General features: G+C 42.1%; 1 protein-coding gene across 2 annotated transcripts in view; it reads left to right on the forward strand.

The window, feature by feature from the left end:
* HMG20A (high mobility group 20A) overlaps positions 1 to 8,753 on the forward strand; it is a 42,319-nt gene extending 33,566 nt beyond the window's left edge. For both annotated transcript variants that reach the window (XM_059857910.1, XM_059857911.1), the window contains exons 7-10: positions 1,789 to 1,864; positions 2,711 to 2,926; positions 3,544 to 3,687; positions 5,979 to 8,753. In XM_059857910.1, coding sequence (XP_059713893.1) covers positions 1,789 to 1,864; positions 2,711 to 2,926; positions 3,544 to 3,680 — 429 coding nt within the window. In that variant the 3' untranslated portion in view covers positions 3,681 to 3,687; positions 5,979 to 8,753. The remainder of the gene's footprint in view (positions 1 to 1,788; positions 1,865 to 2,710; positions 2,927 to 3,543; positions 3,688 to 5,978) is intronic.
* The last annotated feature ends 8,490 nt before the right edge of the window (positions 8,754 to 17,243 follow it).

Consider the following 17,243-nt stretch of genomic DNA (forward strand, 5'->3'; position numbering starts at 1 on the left):
TGAACAGACTGGGTCCTTTCCAATAGGAGGTAATCAAAGCCTTAGGATTTTAATCTTCAGTGAACCTCAGAGTGGCTTAAGTACTTCAGGGTTCTCAAGAGGATCTTTTATGTGTTGGGTAATGTATTTTGCAATGGGAGAGTGCTGATGGTTTTAATGATCACTCTTCTGCTTCGTAGAATTTCTTGCCTTTTGGAAGCTGGGCAGTTACATCTAAAGCCTTAATATTTTTGGTTTTTTATCTGAAGAACCTGTATCCTAGGGCTGCAAAGAGAATATCTTCTTGGCAGTACTGTCTTCTCCACCATCAGTTCTGTAGGTGCCAGTGATGATCCAAGCCAGTGGCTCTTTGCACACAGGTAGTAACAGTGAGCACGAATTAGAATGTTTAAAATGGATGTTTTGTAAGAGTTCTAACCAAGCTTCATAACTGCCAGTATTTCTAAGTGCACATTAATGTTGAGATCCTGGATTCTGGGGTGAAATTAATTCTTAGCCATCTAGGTAGTGTTCAGACAAAACACATGCATTATTCACACTTCTGTGTATGACTTCTCTTTCTAAATACACTCTTGAGACATTTGCCCTGTAGCATCACGTCCAAAAACTTCAGTGAAAAGCACGTGTGATCATAAACCCTAAATAAATCCTTCTGTGCCTCACAGAGCAGGGAAGAGTTGCCCTTCCCTCCAGTCTTCCCTGTTTCTCATGTGTCTCCAGCTGATTCAGGCCAAGTGAGGTTTGAATTCTCACTCAGTAAATACAGAGCTCCTCAACTGTAACTGTGCCACACAATAAAAGCTAGCTTATCTTTAAAAGCAATCAATGGACAGTCTGTCTCCTCAGGGAGAAACAGAGTAGCTGTAGTTCCATCTAGTCTTGTCTGTCTTGGTTGGCTGTCAGCTGGCATTGAGGTGCCCCTCTGTGGCAGACAGCACCGTGGCACTCTGAGCCCAGGGGCCAGAATTCCCTTATCAGCTGTCTTGGGGTTGTCTGCTGGAGGACACCAGCCATGTGTAACACTGCAATTCTGGATGATGAGTTTGTGGCACATTATCAGCCATGGTGTTTGAGAGTTGTGAAAAGCTTTTGTTCTCCACAGACACTTTTTCCTGCATAACTTTATTTCTGTGTTAAGTTACAGGTTGATCGTAGGTGCTGCAGTTTATCAAACCAAATTTACTTGGCTTTGTTCATAATGATTCAGGTTCTAAAACAAGCATTAATTCCTGTTGATTTAGAAGTGGTGACTGAAATATGTTATAGTAGGGGGTTTTGCTTTGAGTCAAATCACATTATATACAGTATTTTGACTAAGTTGTAGAGCATTTCCTGATTTAAAAGTGTTTTTTGTTTTTTTGCTTTGGTGTTGAAAGGCCGAGAGCCATGAAACCTATTGTGCATTTTGCTCACTCTGTCTCCTGTTTGTTGATATTCCTGTAAAGCATATTTCAGAATGTGTCAGTTGGTTGATGGTGGGTAATAAAAGTGCATTCAGATAGTTTTTAAAACTGAATAGTTCTCATGTATAATGCCATTAGGATGAAAGGGTGTATTTTAGTATGTTGTATGTTCTTTCTTAATGATGGTTTGATTAAACTTATGTCTTCAAAATCTAAGACACTTCCTTTGGCCTTTCTTGGTAGGAGCTGGAAGTGTCTTTAATCCATACAGCTTTTAGCTGCCTCGGGTTTTGGTCTCCCTGGCCTTTTATTCTCATGATCAAAACAGTTAAATGAATTCCTGAAAACAAACTGTTTGGCTGCATTATTACTTGTTCTGTTGTAGAAAGAAGCAGATACAAAGGAGAGATCTGTCTTTGATATCCCAATCTTCACAGAAGAGTTCCTGAATCATAGTAAAGGTAATTTTAACTTTTCCAGGATGCTTTCCTCCTTGCTTTTCCAAAATTCTTGGCAAATGCTGTCCAGCTGAAGAGTCCTTGCACTCTCCCATCTCAGCTCATGTAAAGACTTGGGTATAGTTTCTGCTATTACCTTACCTCTGTATATACACAATGGCTGAAAAGCAGTTTTTCCTGGCATTGTCTTCCCAAATTAGCCATTTTTGAGAATGTTTCTGATGTGAATTCCAGCCAGTCTTGAAATATTGAAGCTGTGTCTACTGTTCCATAGGACTAGGAAATATCTAAGATGTATCCTGATGGTAATTCAGGCTGGTTAGCAGCATTGTATTTCCCCCCGTATGTGGAAGATTACAGTGATATATTTTCTGTTCCCCTGTTTAGTTTTCATATCTGTGTGTCTCGAGGCTGAGTATTTTTTGCCAGATTTCTTGAGGACTTTCTTGACTGAACAGAATTTAGATTCAAATACTTTCCATGGTCAATAGAAGATTATTTTTGTAACTGGTGTCTTGATTGCAGAATTCTTAGCACTGCTGCTAAACTTTGTCATGCTCATTGCCTTTGAAATCAGTCTTGCAGTCTTCCTCCCTGATCAGTTCCCCATTCATGTCCATTCTGATGCTCTGAATGTTTTCCTAGTTGTCTCTCTCTAGGAATGATCTCTGTAAAGTGCCACTGTAGGTGCTGTTGTCACTCCATGACGTGATGCTTTTCATCTCTAAACCACAACGGCACCCTTTGTAATTATCAGCAGAGCACTCCAGAACATTCTGTCTCATTGCCTGCTGGTCCTAGCGATGTTTGTAGCAGGTTTTGACTCTCTGGAATGGTTGGTGTTGGCAGCCCGTGAGGCGGAGCTGCGGCAGCTGCGCAAATCCAACATGGAGTTTGAGGAGAGGAACGCGGCGCTGCAGAAGCACGTGGAGAGCATGCGCACGGCCGTGGAGAAGCTGGAGGTGGACGTGATCCAGGAGCGGAGCCGCAACACGGTGCTGCAGCAGCACCTGGAGAGCCTGCGGCAGGCCCTCACCAGCAGCTTCGCTGCGGTGCCGCTGCCAGGTGGGCCTGGGGCACGGAGCTGCTCGTGGCTGTGTCGCGCTGTGGCCTGAGAACTGCTCTTGTACTTCTGTGCTCTTGGCTGTTTCTGAGCTTTTGTTGCATGGGATAATGAAATACTAAAATGCATGCAGGGGGAAGTGTAGAGTCAGTGCTTTATTTCAACATGACATTTATTTTCTTATTGCTCCTACTCTTCCTAATAAAGTGAGACACATATTCAGTCCTGGCTCTCCTTCACTTGTTTTATGAAAATGTTACTGAATAGAATAGACAGGACGTGCAAGTTCCTCGATTAAAATAAAGGCTTTGTCTCTGTTGTCAGCTGCCAGGGAACCCACTTAGATTCTATGAATGCCCAGCTGAAAGAGTTTGTTATAATCAGCTATGAGACCCAAATAAAAGAGAGCCATGCTTCATTAGTCCTGATATCCTTGGAACTACTCACTTTGTGGAGTTAGGAGGACATTGTTTAGCAGAATCTGTCACAAGAGGTGGTGCACAGCAAAATCACCTCCTATAGCAGTTTGTGTGTTGGCACAAATTACCCTTAGCATAGTGTTAACTTTTTTGAATTGCTGTGGTCATGCTTGTGGCTCATTCCACTGTGTTCCCCGTAGGCAGCGGGGAAACCCCCACGATGGAAACGATTGATTCCTACATGAACAGACTGCACAGCATCATCCTGGCCAACCCACAGGAGAACGAGAACCTCATCGCCACCGTCAGGGACGTGGTGAACAGGCTGGAGCGTTAGGCACAGGGTAAGTGCTCTCTCCCAGGCTGCTCCTGGTGGCTGCTCCCTGCCTCTGGCACCTGTTCTGCTGCTGATGCCTCTGCTGATCACCATATTGTACAATCAAAAAGGTTTTCCTCAAAGCTGCTGGAGCAGTTGTCCTAATGAAAGTCAAATTGAGTTGAAAGGATTCCACGGCATTAAAGGGCTCTGAAATTCCCTTTAGCTGCAAGATCTTTATGTATTTGTATAAGGTGAGTAAGAGTTCTGACAGAATGGTAACATGGTGACTAAGTTAGAAGAAGGTTCCTTTCTTGAGTGAAGTATATCTGAAGATTTTAGCAGCAGTTGTAGAAACTGATGGCCAGGGGGAAATTTTGTTTGTCCCAAGAGGTTACAGGTGAACTCAATTCTGTTACAAATTGAAAATGCTCTAGCTCTGCTCAGTGGCACCTGTAGTCAAGCAGTTGTAATTAGGAAGGCTTAGATGCCAATGGAACACTGAGGTATGGTTTAAGCTGTACATAGCATTTGCTGAGACTAATGTTTATGTGGCATGTGCGTAGATTATTATTGAGCTCATGATTCTGTGTTTTTGCTGCTGTTTAACAGCTTGGAAAACTGTAATAGAGAACAGAGTAGAAAAACAAATTAACAAAGAAGTAAATACCAGTCTTTCTGCATTACTGTGCTGCTTTGCATTTCCCACACCTCTCACTCCCCCACTCCCCCATGATGCACAGCACCAGGCAGCCATGAGGAGTTTGCCTATTTCTATTTTAACAAAGTGCATACCTTCATTCTTCAGGCATTTATTATGTAGAGATCTACTGTACATGTCTTGAATAGTGTTTAGAAATGCAAATAAAGCTGCCTTGTGCCATCTGCAAATATGAAGACAGGGCTTTTCATCCTTTCTGGTTCTGACCTTTTGTGGTGCTGTGTAGAACAGTTAATTACACATTTCCCATTATAGTGTGGCTTTAGCTGGGAGATCATTGTCCTTCAGGAGGGTAGCCAGATGGAACGGACTGTAGTTCTAAGAGATGACTGAGCTCCCAGCAGAATAAAGAAGTGCCTTTACTGCTGCTGTTTGTGAAGGGAACAGCTTGTCGATCCAGGTCTGGGATTTTTCAGCAGCTCATCAACCTCCTCCTTTTTGTATACTGTTTTCAGTTAGTTCTCAGGCTCAGAGGGAGAATTGGGAGGGGAGGTTTTACAGAATGGCTAAGAGGGAGAGCAGTTTCTCATCCATCAGTTATTAGAAGGGTGTGCCAGGCCCAGAAATGGATATTTGTCCTTTAAGCACCTTGCTAGAAAAATCATATCACAAAGCTACTAAAATCTAGACTTTCATTCTCTTGCCAGGTGGCTTCATCTTTCCTAAAGGATGGACAATTCCTATGTTCCTGAATATGTGGATACAATTTTCTTGGATAGGCTAGATTTTGCTGTAATTGATTTAGAAAAAGTAATTCTTGCTTTAAAATCCTTCCTTCTAACCTCTACTTGAAAAATAGTACTTCTTTCCTTTCTTTTCTTTTCCTACCAATGTCTTCCCTCTTTTCAGCAGCGAAACAGTGTGAGGCAATCAAAAATGGGATTAATAATCACATAGTTTCCCTGGATAATGACATGCATGTAACAGAATATAATGATCAGTTAATTAATGTGACTGTTAATTACACTGACTTTCACTTGGCACTGATTATATTTTGAAACTAAAATTTTGGAAGGAAGAAGGTTGGGTTTTGTTGGATGCAAACCTAGAAAATGGTAGAGATTCCCTGGAAAACAAGGAAGCTTTGGATAAAAGGTTCATCTGGCACATGACAAACTGTGTCAACAAACTGTCATCATCAGTGTCCCTTTGTTAATGTGCATATGTGTCTATTAATGCTGAATGCAATCTCTGTCAACCAAGTGGTCTGTTTGAGGTTGGGACACATCACAAATCAATACCACAGAAAACTGTGCCATAATGCTCCTGAAAACAACTCTTTCACAGATCCGAGGTGGGTTTTGGTGGCTTTGTACATTGTGTTTAGGGATATTTGAATATGCTGGTCAATATCTTGGTTTTTCTGTACTGCATGGCAAAAACTTCTTTGTGCAAACAGTAAATGGGAAGAAGAGGAAGGGTTTTGTTATCTAGCACTGGATGGAGACAGTAACTCGGTTTGGTTGTGTCTCTAGAGGCTGCTTCACTATCCTGAGTGTTGTGTTTTCAGATCAAACACCCAAAACCCCTGTCATGGTGCCTGTTTGGTCCTGGCAGATTGTAGCCTTCTAACCCTTATTTTTCTGTTTCGTCTGCAGGTCTCGTGACCCGGGGAAGCTTTACAAAGTTTTTTTGGCCAGTGTGGAATAAGAAGCCATGGGGGAAAGCCTGGGGTGGGAGGCAGGATGGCAGGTTTGTCCTGGGCCTTGCCTGTGTGATTTGTCAGGGAGACAAACAGATCAATGCATTAAGAGATCTTAAGAAGCCACGGACACCGCCCACTAAGCATATGGAACTGTCCTCTGTGTGAACATTTAAGAGCATGAAACTTCTGTGCAATCTACATTTTTTTTATGGATTTTGCTGGGTGTGAGGGTGCCTGCGTTCTGTGGACTGGCTGGCTGTGGAGATGAAATCTCAGCTTGTGAAATGGAGTCAGCATATATGTTGTAGTAATAACTTTGATGTGTTATATTGCCTAATGTCTTCTAGTGTCTTTTATTTTGTTTTCATGTTTATCCTGTGGGGTTCCCTTCCTTCACTTCAGTTCTCTTCTTTTGATCTTGTTCCCTGATTCTGGCAGTACTAGATAGCAGTGCTTGTGTTCTCTGCTCTAACAGGGAGCTTTCCTTGGTGCACTGTCTTGTCCTACACCTCCTGCTATGTTATAGGACCTTTTTTCAAGCAGAATCCTGGGTTTTTCCTGGGGTTTTTTTGTGTTAGCCTGCAATTCCTACAATGTGAGTTTGCCCCTGCTAGAGACTGGCTGTGGTTGATGCTTTGTGACTTGATTCTACTATGAGACAGACTTCTTCTCTCCCCTCTCTTCAAGCTCCTCTCTTGCACATTGCATCCTGCTCTTCTGTGAAGGTCTCCTGTCATCTCTTGAGAACGTTTGCTGGAGCATTTTACTATCACAAAGATCAGTGGAAATCAAGATAGAAAGTGGAAACATTAGTTCTTCTCAGCAAGGAAAATGGGATTCTTCAGTTTAGACTAAACCCACAAAGCTTGCCTCTGATATAGTTCAGTCTAATTTAATGTTATTGCTTTGTTTTTGAGACAACGATCTCATGGGGAAAGCAGTTTTCTATAAAAAGAGAAATGGGCACAGAGATTGCATTTTTTTTCCCCTCCCTGCCCTCCTGAAATTGCTGTGCTGGGAATCAATGTGTCTGCAAGCAGCACATATATTTTTGCATGAATTATTAGAGCAGAGAAGGTTATTAGCAACTAGGTCCACGTAGCCCACAGAACTCAGCATTGCAGCTTGTTTCTGCTCTTGCCTTTTGTGCACTCCAGTACTGCCCATGGAGCCCATGGCAATCAGCATTTTGTGTTCCAGCTGACCTAAATGGCCTTTCACTTGCATTGAATAGAGCTCTGCATGTTTGAGTCTGATCTTGCAGAGCTGCACCACACCTCCTGCAGAGCTGAGGCACCCACTGCCTGCACTGGCTTGTGCAAAACTTTCCCTGCCCTTTGGTTCCTGTCAAATTGTTGGTCCTGACTTTGGCTCAGCACTTGTTGGGCATCTCTGGGCTTTATGGGGGTGGATGAAATGCTCTTGCTCCCACATGACAATCTCTTTGCTCCTGCTCAAGACGTGGGAAGATTCCCTGTTGTGATGTGGAGGTTGCTTTCGTTGCTGGAGCGTGTTGCTGTCAGCATCACTTTAATGTACCTGTACACAAATATTTTGAAGATTAAAAACCAGTTTCTTCTTTTCCTGCGCTGTACACATGGATGTCATGCTGGCCTGGAGCCATCTTCAGGTCAGCACCTTTATGCCAGGTCTCAGCTTACTCCTGGGGTAATTGCTGTAGCCAAGAAGCAAGGATTTCCATGTAAATCAAGTCTTCCTTCAGGGAGGAAACTCCTTTCTCTTGTTACCTGTTTTGTTTTCAAGACTTCACAAAAAGGAACCTCAGTTTGCTGCATTGACTTCCACTCTCCTTAGCATGGATGAGACCAGCTGATGCTGCCATGAACTTTTTTAGTGTGTTCTGTAAAGAATGTTGTGAATCCTAGAGGTTGTTAATGCCTCCAGTAGAAGCACCTACACCTTCATCTCATGTATGTATCTTGATTTTTTATAACTGATGATGTTTGACTCTCTGAAGTGGCCAAAATGCACTGCATAGCCAAAAACTGATTTACAAAACCCTGAGGTTCTGTCTGTAGCATCCTACCTAATACCTGGAGTTGTATCCCATAAAGACTCCAGAAATTCCCTGTAATGTAGGATGCAGTTCCAGGCTGTAACATACCCAATCCATCAGGAGGGTCAGATGGCTTCAGGCTGCCTGCTTACAGAAATCTGCTCGTGGATACTGCTCATCCATCTCTGCTGGGAAGCATGCAAGTGTTGTGGGATAGGAAATTTAAGGTGATATTATTAGCTGGGGGCTGACAAATCTCTTGCCTTTACCACAAGGAAGGAGGTAGGGTGGGTTATCCATCTTGAAGCAGCTGGGAGAAGACTGAGTTCTTGCTCACTGATGATGTGACAGATGATGTTTTGTCTCATTAAAAAGCTTCTTATTTATGTTTATTAACCCTATAAAAATGGATTTTGTCTTTCCAGTGTTTTCAGAGTGTCACTTCAGTTTACAGTTTTCAGTGTTGACTGATTAAAAAAAAATGAAGTGGGTGTCAAGGAGAAGAGAGGAATAAAATGCTTTTGTCACTTGCAGAAATGTTAAGAGAAATATATGAAAGCAGAATCCATTTGCTGGATTAACGTGTTTGGAATTGTTTAAATGCCAAGTTTTCTGTACAATGTTTTTGTAATTAAACTTTGGAGCTCCTTGGTTTCTAAGAAGTTGATGTGCTTGTTTGACACTGCTTCATTAAAATTGTTCAACGCTGAATCCACTCTGATTCAATTTTAACTGCATTTTCATGAAAGAGCTATTGCTGCATTGATCTCTTGTCAGAGATTTTGGCAATTCCACGTTAACCTTTGAACAGAAATGTGCCTCTTCCACCTCTCCTCTGGAAAAGCTGAAGGAATTTAGGTAATTACTTACAGTGGTGAAAGTGTCAGAGTTTTTGGTTCTAGCTAATGGTTGCCAGGCCCTTTCCCCAACTTGACTAACTTTAAAAATGTCCTATCTCTCTCTCAGCCCTTTTTTTACATCCTTGTCTTCCTTTATCCACCCAAATTTCGCACCATCATAGTGATTTTCTTTAAGAACCTTCTGTATCATAACTATTGCTCCCCACTTGATTTTCTTTTCCCCTACTAGATTTTTATCCTCTCTTTGCCCACCTGCTGGCTGAGAATGAAGCAAACTGTAGCCTCATGACATTTGTCCTTGGTGTAGGTGCTCTGTGGAGGAGTGTAGATGACTTCTGCCCCTGCTGGTGCTCTTTCTGAAGTCACAGTGCTGTGAGCAGCCATGTCTTTGTGCTGCTTTTGTGGTCACTTCTCATTATTTTGGTTGACAGATTAATGCCTGGTCTGTCTGTACCGACAGGCTTGGTACTGTCTTCTTCCTGGGACAGACTCTATTGAGATTTAGAATGCTTTGGAGATTTTTTAAACCACTAATTGTGTAATGGTAAAGATACTAAAAGTAGAAGGAATGTAGGAAAAACCTACATGGGAGAATCTGCTGCCATGTGACACTGCCTGGTTTGGAGCTGGAGACAGGAACAGCGAGACAGGTGCACACCCAGAGGAAAAAGAGCAGAGCAGCAATGAGTTCATGAGGAGAGAAAAACCTAATTCCTCTGTAACCTGTGCTCCTGTTTGTGGCACCAGGAGCAGATGGTGGTAAATCATGCTCAATTTGAGCAATGTGGTGTAATACTTCCTCTGTTTGTTCCTGTTTGTTCCCCCTGTTTACTCTGCAGCTGGGCAATTGGACTGATGATTAATTATCATCCAAGGGAAGTGGGGGGATCTGAGGCCTTCGGGCTCTTTAGAGGAAGAGATCACTTCCTCTCTGCTCAGGCAGGTTCCTGTTGATAATGTGGAATGTGGATTCATTTGGAATCTGAAATTGGGTCTTTTTAACCTTCTGCTTAATTTCAGTAGAATCCTTCAGAGTCAGGAGTACATTAATGCCTCTCCTTTACTTTTACCATAGCAACTTTCTGCTTGGGAACCATTAAGAGTTTTGCTGCTTCTTTCTCCTTCATTGCTGATAGTATTGAGGTTTTTAAAATGTTAACTTTCTTTTTAATATATTCATGATTTGCTATCTTAATTGCAAAATCTCTGGATTTTGTATGAACTGTACCATTTTGTGTGTGATGAAGTATCCACATCCCTTATGGAATACAAGGCATAGCATTTATACTAACTGATTTATGGGTTTTATTAATTAACCTATAATTCTTATGCTGTAGAGGTTTGGGTGGTTTTGCTATTTACTGTGCAAGCACTAATGGTTTGTGTGTCTGAAGATGTAAAAATGTAAGTTACTCTAAGATGTAAGGTAATTGTAAGGGTCTCTGCTGTCTCTTCCTGTTGATGAAATGGCTCTTCTCCTAAAGTTGTTAAACATTCTGTTTACTGAATGGTCTTGCATGCTCTGGAAGGCAAAAGGCATTCTGACTTTTCCCTAGAAATATGTCTGTGCACTGAAGTCCATGTGATCTTTTTGTTTATAAATTTGGATTCTAAAACCTTAATGAAAAAGAGTTCTACCTGTCCAAATCCTGGGCTGCTAGATACCATCTGGTTTCCTTGAATTGAGTGGAACAATGTTACACCCACTGAATACCTGACTTGCTGGAAATCAGAGAGAGTTCTTGTTTTCTATTTGAAGCAATAGCCCTGTGGGATTTCTCTTTCTATCTCATATCAGCAGTTCTAGTTTTATTAAATCTGTTCTAGTGTTAATCAAGAGAGAATTCCCTCATCTAATTTATTTGAAATACTGCTGAAGCCCAAGACACTTGCAAAGAAATCCCCAGCTGAAATTCGAGGCCTACAAACACTGTTTCAACCCCTCCCCCTTCAAAGTGGGTGTTAACAACTGTATCAGTGTTTGGATTCTTCTCAGAGGAAGTTCCTTTTTCTCGATAACGCTTCAAATTCCTGCCTGTGTTGGTTTCGTGTCTTGAATATTGAAGGAAGAGAAGTAAACTGTTTGGACTGGGGGCAGATTAGCAGGAAATTTATCCAAAGTGCAGGCCAGCAGGGTGGCTGAGTCCAGGAGAGTGAAAAGCTCTGGAAAATTAATCCAACACCTTTCCCAGTAAGGACTGAGGTGTTTTTAGGATGAATGTTGTACATGCAGCAGGACACAGGCTGCATTCCTTGTGTTGGACAGCTGTTTGTGGAGAGTGTTGACATGGTCATCCAGTGATTTCAGTGCTCTGAAATTGCTTTCACCCAAGCAAAGCATCTGCTCCTGTAGGAGTAATTCTGTGTAGTGGTTTGTGGCTTTTAGGCACATGTATTTTTTAGGCACATGTATGAACTTGATGTGCAGGAGGAAGGGGTTAAATTTCCTTTTGCTTACTGGCACTAATGATGAGTGGCTCAGACATATGTAAATGCTCAGAGACAAATTCTGTTTACAGCCTTTCTTTTCCCTTTTGGGATGAAGGTGGCAGGAATTGCCTTCTATCTTCACCCTGTTACAAATCTGTGAAGGGACATGGTAGGATGAGGACAGAAGAAGAGGATACAAGAATAGAATTTACCTTTATTCTTGAGGTTAATGTTCACTTGCTGCCAGTACAGAAATGGTTGAGTTTTTAGCCTCAGTAAATTTGAATTCAAACCTGCAAATTCCATACATTCTTGAAGTGCTTTTGAGGAGGAATGTAAAATGAAATTCCAGCTGCACTCTCGTTTCAGAACTTCACAGTTATGTGGTAAATGTGCATTTCCAGATATCTGAAATCTCTGTCCACTTAACCAATTTCCTCCTGGGGGGAGCAGTGCCCTCTGATGATCCATCTTGGTATCTCTGAATGAGAGTGAGAAAGCCTGGCAGTGAAGGCCTGAGCCAGAGCTTCTGCATGTGAAAATTTAAGTCAATTCCCTGGTTTTGTTCTAGGCATATGGCAGTTTCTCAGGGTTTTGGTATCTGGGTTTTTTTTTAATAGATTCATATCTTTGTTTCCTGCAGATACATTATTCTTTTCCTACCACTCTTTGAGAGCTTGTCAGGGTGAAAGTGGTTCAGCAAGTATTCCTGTGTTACAAGGACAGCAGCATAGAAAACACGACCTGAGCTAGCTTGTCTTTGAGGTCATCATTCTGACTGCAAGGATGGCTGTGATAAAGATTTCTGGTTGGCTAAAGCTGTCCCTGTGTGTTGGCAAAATCAGCCTGCCTGACTTGGAGCTAGCAGGAGCTATGAATACATAAATCCATGGAATGGAAGCTTTGCAGCTGTTGGTATTTACACAGTACCGTGTCTTTGCAGAGCTGGTTTTTGTTCTGGAAGCCTGCAGCAGCTTCACACTTCATCAGCCCCACCAGCTCTCAGGTGTACAGCAAGGTGGCAGCTGCTTCTCTATGGTCTCACTCCAGCCAGGAGCACCTCTGTCCAACCCTGAACTTCACTATCAAAACACTAAAAAACTACACAGCTTTTGGTTGCTGTAGAACGTTTTCTGTGGTTTGTGAATTGGCTGAGCTGCTGTAGAAGTCTGGCAAGCACTAAGGTTTTTGTGAAGTGAGCAAGAGGATCAGAGAGGAGAGGAAGGGAAGCAGGAGCTCTGTTCTGGAGGTATCCTGCTTGCATTTTGGCTCCCAGTTTCATGAGACTGCACTCTGAGTTGATGTGGGAGCACAGACTGTAGAGAATTATCTCCTTTTCAGCACCTAGGGCTCTCAGCAAATACATGACAATCAAAATATAACTCCTGGCTTCATGCTGTTGCCCTTATCTGTATGTTTTTCTGTATGGCTTGCCTTTCTTTCTCTCTCTTCCCCTCTTCCTTTGTGCTGAGCTGTGTCAGCTTAAAACCAGCTAAAATTGACTTAGGTGGCTCCACCAAGAAAGATTTTACTTATAAAGTCTTTTTTATGACTGTCACTGGAATGTCACTACCCAGTGGACTTAGAAGGGGCTCACAAGTACTGCAATTGAAGTGTTTAGAAAAGGCAAAATTATGGAAATAAGTATTTTAAATTGTCTGGTCTTTTGGGAAATGGGGGCAACAAATCAACCCAGCAACAGTGCTCTTCTCTCTGGTACCAATTTCCAAGCCAGATACTGACAAACCAAACTGAAGGGATACAATCAAGGCTGCTTAATCTGGGGGAGGGGGATGAGGGGCAAGATCACATTACTGATAAAAGAAAATATGTTAAATAACAAATTCCAGGCTTTCTCCCTTGGGGTGTGCATTCAGCTGTAGAAAGAATGTTTATGGAAGAATACATTGTGCTGTTTAAGCATGCTTCAAAGAACAAATCTTTTCTTACCTTGTAGAAATTCATCTCAGCTATTTCTTTTCTTTCTTTCTTTTAGACCATAAGTCAGTAGAAGTGATGTATGTTACCCATGGGCCAGTTTGTACAGGGCTAGCTTAATCTGGGCACGTCCTTACCTTGGATTGGAAGTCTGTTGTATTTAATGGAGTGTTAACTCAGTTTATTCCCTGGGATTTCTGCAGTAATTTTATTGCCTGCAAAAGGAGCAATTTGAAGCCAGATGAAGTGAAGGTATGCTCTGTACCATACCTGCTGAGCTTGGCAGTGATGCCTGGACACGTCTGGTGTTTCTGTTTTCTTCATCACATCTCTTGCATGCATTTTCCTGGTAGTGCTGCTTTGAGTTCGAGGTTATCTCCCTTCTTTGAGGAAATAGATCCATAGGCACTGCATCTGGTCTGTTCCCAAGTCTGTGTCAAATGTTCTTGGCAGTACAGGCAAGCGTAAGAGGAATGGATTCTGAAGTCAGATTTTACGAACGAGGCTGTTTGGTAGTTGAGTTCAGTGATCCTGCAGCAGAACCTAAAGGGAATTACAGTCCAAGACATTTCTAATGTTAAAAAATGGGTTCCTCTAATGCTGAAGCACTAGCAGAACAAAGAGGAAAAATCAAAGATAAAATATCATCTTAAAGTGGACAAACTGTGCAGGATGACAGACTTTATAAAGACTTCTGCCAGCTGTGGCTGTTTGGTGAGGGAGGATGGTGTAGATCAGCATTGATGCCTCAGGACACAAAGCTTAATTGTTCAGTCCTCTTACACAGGTGGTCTTACAACTCCTTGTGGTAAAAGCACAACAGTTTCATGAACATTAAAAAGCATTTGGATGTTAAATTACTGGGCAGTATGTGTTTAGTGAATGAGAGACACAATGTCACTTGTGCCTGGTGTTTTGGAGAGAACAGACTGCAGTCACTTCAGCAGACTCTTCTGAAGCACAACTTTGCCTGAACTAATAGGAAATATCGGGTTGGTTTCTCTCAATTCAGTTTGTTGTCATGTGGTTTTGACATATCTAGTAGGAAACAGTTCACAATCAGATCAACTGTTTTCTAAAGCCAAAGCTTCAGTGGAAAGTTTTTGGCCCCTATAAAAATAATGAAAATTTAATTATTGACATTGCTGGAGCCAGGATTTCATCTGCAGTCTTCAGCAGTTATATGTGTGGTTATGGATCATCAGTCCATATGGAAGCTGAAACTGTGTCTCCAGTTTTTCCTAGACTCATCCAGTGTCTGTAAGCCTGCAGCTTCACAGAGGAGTCTGTGTGGGGGTTCTTCCTAAGGAAAATCCAGGAGGAACTCCTGCCATGTATTACCAGGCTGACAAAGCATATGTTTCTTCAGCTAAAATAGCACTGCTCTTTCACATATAATGGGGTCACTGTTTCTCTGCCGAGTTTCTCATGTTATTGATACTTACTAGCTGGGCTCCAATTTGATGATAAAATACCAGCACTTCAAAATCCTAGCAGTGGGAGGGCTTCACATCACCAAAATGTCAGTCCTGTCACTTAAAGAAGCACTTCTGTTGCTTTCTGTCACTGCTGCTACTTTTTCTTTTATTATAGGAAATTTCAGTCAGATTCCCAAGTCCTCCATTAGCAATTGCACTGAATCCAGTATTTCACTACCATGGGCAAAGGCAATGAAGGTGTTCTCAGGGTGGGATGGGAGGACTCAGCCTGGATCCAGAGGATCTGGGTTTGTTTTCCAGGCTCTCTCTGTGTGACAGATTCTGTTTCTGCTTCATGGTCCAGTCAACAAATTAGTGAAAGATACTCAGTTCACTGATGATGATGTTAGAACTGATGGAGACAGAGTTCTTGGGCAGAGGGCTGGTTTTGGTCTGCTTCAGTTCTTCATTGTACAAATGAAAAGAGTAAACATCATCCTTTTAGACAGAGCTGCCTGAAAAGGGGGCAGTGTCTTAGCCTGTGTCTCCAGGAACTGCCACTGAATAGGAATCTATAGGCTTTGTTCTCTTAATCCATCTGCCTCCACTGATAGTTTTGGATATGATTAAGAGGATTTGGGGTTGGAAATAGTAATTTCTTGTTGGCTTTTTAATTATTATTTAAAGTAGACTTGTGATGTCTTTTTTCTGCTTGAGCTGTACTGCCTGCAATAGTGCAACTCCTGCACTTGAATCCTGTTTTCATTATTCTTTCTCAAGCTCTGACCTTTAAGAACACAAGTGGAGCTGGTATCTGTACAAGGAGGTGGCAAAGGTCTTGTGTAGCCTTCTGAAAACAGTCCTGTTTTGTTTGCATGACAGAGTAGTCAGAAGATGTATCAGGAAAGAATAGTAGATAAGAGAAAATGAATGACATGACTGAGAGCAGCAGCCAGAAATAACCTCCTGCCTGGGCTTGTTCACCTCACCAGAAATTATCAGTATAATGGAAGTGTGATTTTACACCATCTTTAACCAGGAGGGTGTAGTCTGTGTAGACCCACATTTATGTCAAAATTCTTAATTTTGGTGTGGATACATTAATAAAATGACCCAATATAAAAATCAGTGGCTATATAGACTTACATAATTTAACTGTATCAGTTTAAAAGTTGTTTATTTACCATACTAATGAGCCCTGTCTGGGTTTGATTTCTACAGACAAGACTGTGCATAGTAAATAATAATAACCATTGCAAAAAATTTGTTTCTCAGGGTCACCAGTCTCCACAGTCTATATTTTCTCTTCGTGTGCTACTTAATTTCTCCTGAATTTCAGTCTTGTTCCTCACTTGAGTCAGTGTGAAATGTGTTTCTACTGGGTTTTTTTAAGATTTAGAACAAATGACAGGCTGACCCAAGGGGTTTGAATGAAGAGGGAAGAACACTGAGTGCTGCTCAGCTAAAGAAATCTTGTTTTATTAGCCCAGTCTGGTGTTTGAAGAAGAGAACAGATCAGATTTGGGCTTCACTGGTAGATCTGGAGCTGGCTAGGATGCTGCCGTAGAGGGAAAGGTTCCTGTCAACTCCAGATCTCCCAAGAGACATAATTTGCTGAGCTGGTGTGATGAGAAGGTTCAGAGGTAGTGTCAGTCTGGATGGTTCATTAGTTTAAATGTCTGGTGTTGGGAGGTATGTTCTCAAGCAAAGGCTTCTAAATATAAAATAGTCTTGTGAAGTTTTCATCTTATGCATATTCACTTGTTGAATTTACATTTTGTTTTTCATCTCTGAGCTCCTAGAACAGGGCCTTTCACAGAGGACAGCCTTCCCATCTGTCTGAATAAACTGACAGAAAGTTTTTGCAAAAACAGTCCCTTGTTTAACATGTCCCTGCCCTCCAGCTAGTTTCTTTCAGAACACTTTGAAGACACAGCCATTGTCACATGCAAGCCTGAATAATCTAAAACTTGAGGAAAAGTTTGGTCTGTGCACCCTTGCATACACTGACTGTAATTGGTGGAGGTGCAGGTGGAACCATAGCCCAGTTCTGCCTCAAGGGACTGAAGCAGTCCAGGCAGTGCTCTCAGTACAGACAGTTCTTGGGGAAGCTGGGAGGGAGCAAACACATCTGTCCCACACCTGTGGGCATCTGGAGGGGCTGCCTGGGAGCTGCAGGGATCACTGGGATGGAGGCTTTCACCAGAGCTGCAGAGATGCACCTGTGGTTCACCTGAGCCCATCATCTCTGGCTCTCCCTCCTCTGCTTTCCTGTGCACTGCAGTCACAAGAAAAGGCATGAAATACTTCAATAAGGGGGTGCATTCCTCATCCCCTCCAGTACTCTAGGGTGCTTGATTGCTTCTAGGCTATGGCTTTTGTTGTTCTGTTCTCATTTACTTTCTTTTTTCAACTACATATCAAATTCTTTCCTGATCTGGCTTCATGTGGTGGCTAATGGAACAAAATTGATGCAATTGCTCCAAGCCCAGGCTTTTAGCTAGTAGATTCTAATTAAAGCAACCCTTTCTTATTTTTCTCAGGGAAAAAAAAAA

This window comes from Haemorhous mexicanus, chromosome 13, assembly GCF_027477595.1.
Source record: "Haemorhous mexicanus isolate bHaeMex1 chromosome 13, bHaeMex1.pri, whole genome shotgun sequence".
Classification (NCBI taxonomy): domain Eukaryota; kingdom Metazoa; phylum Chordata; class Aves; order Passeriformes; family Fringillidae; genus Haemorhous; species Haemorhous mexicanus.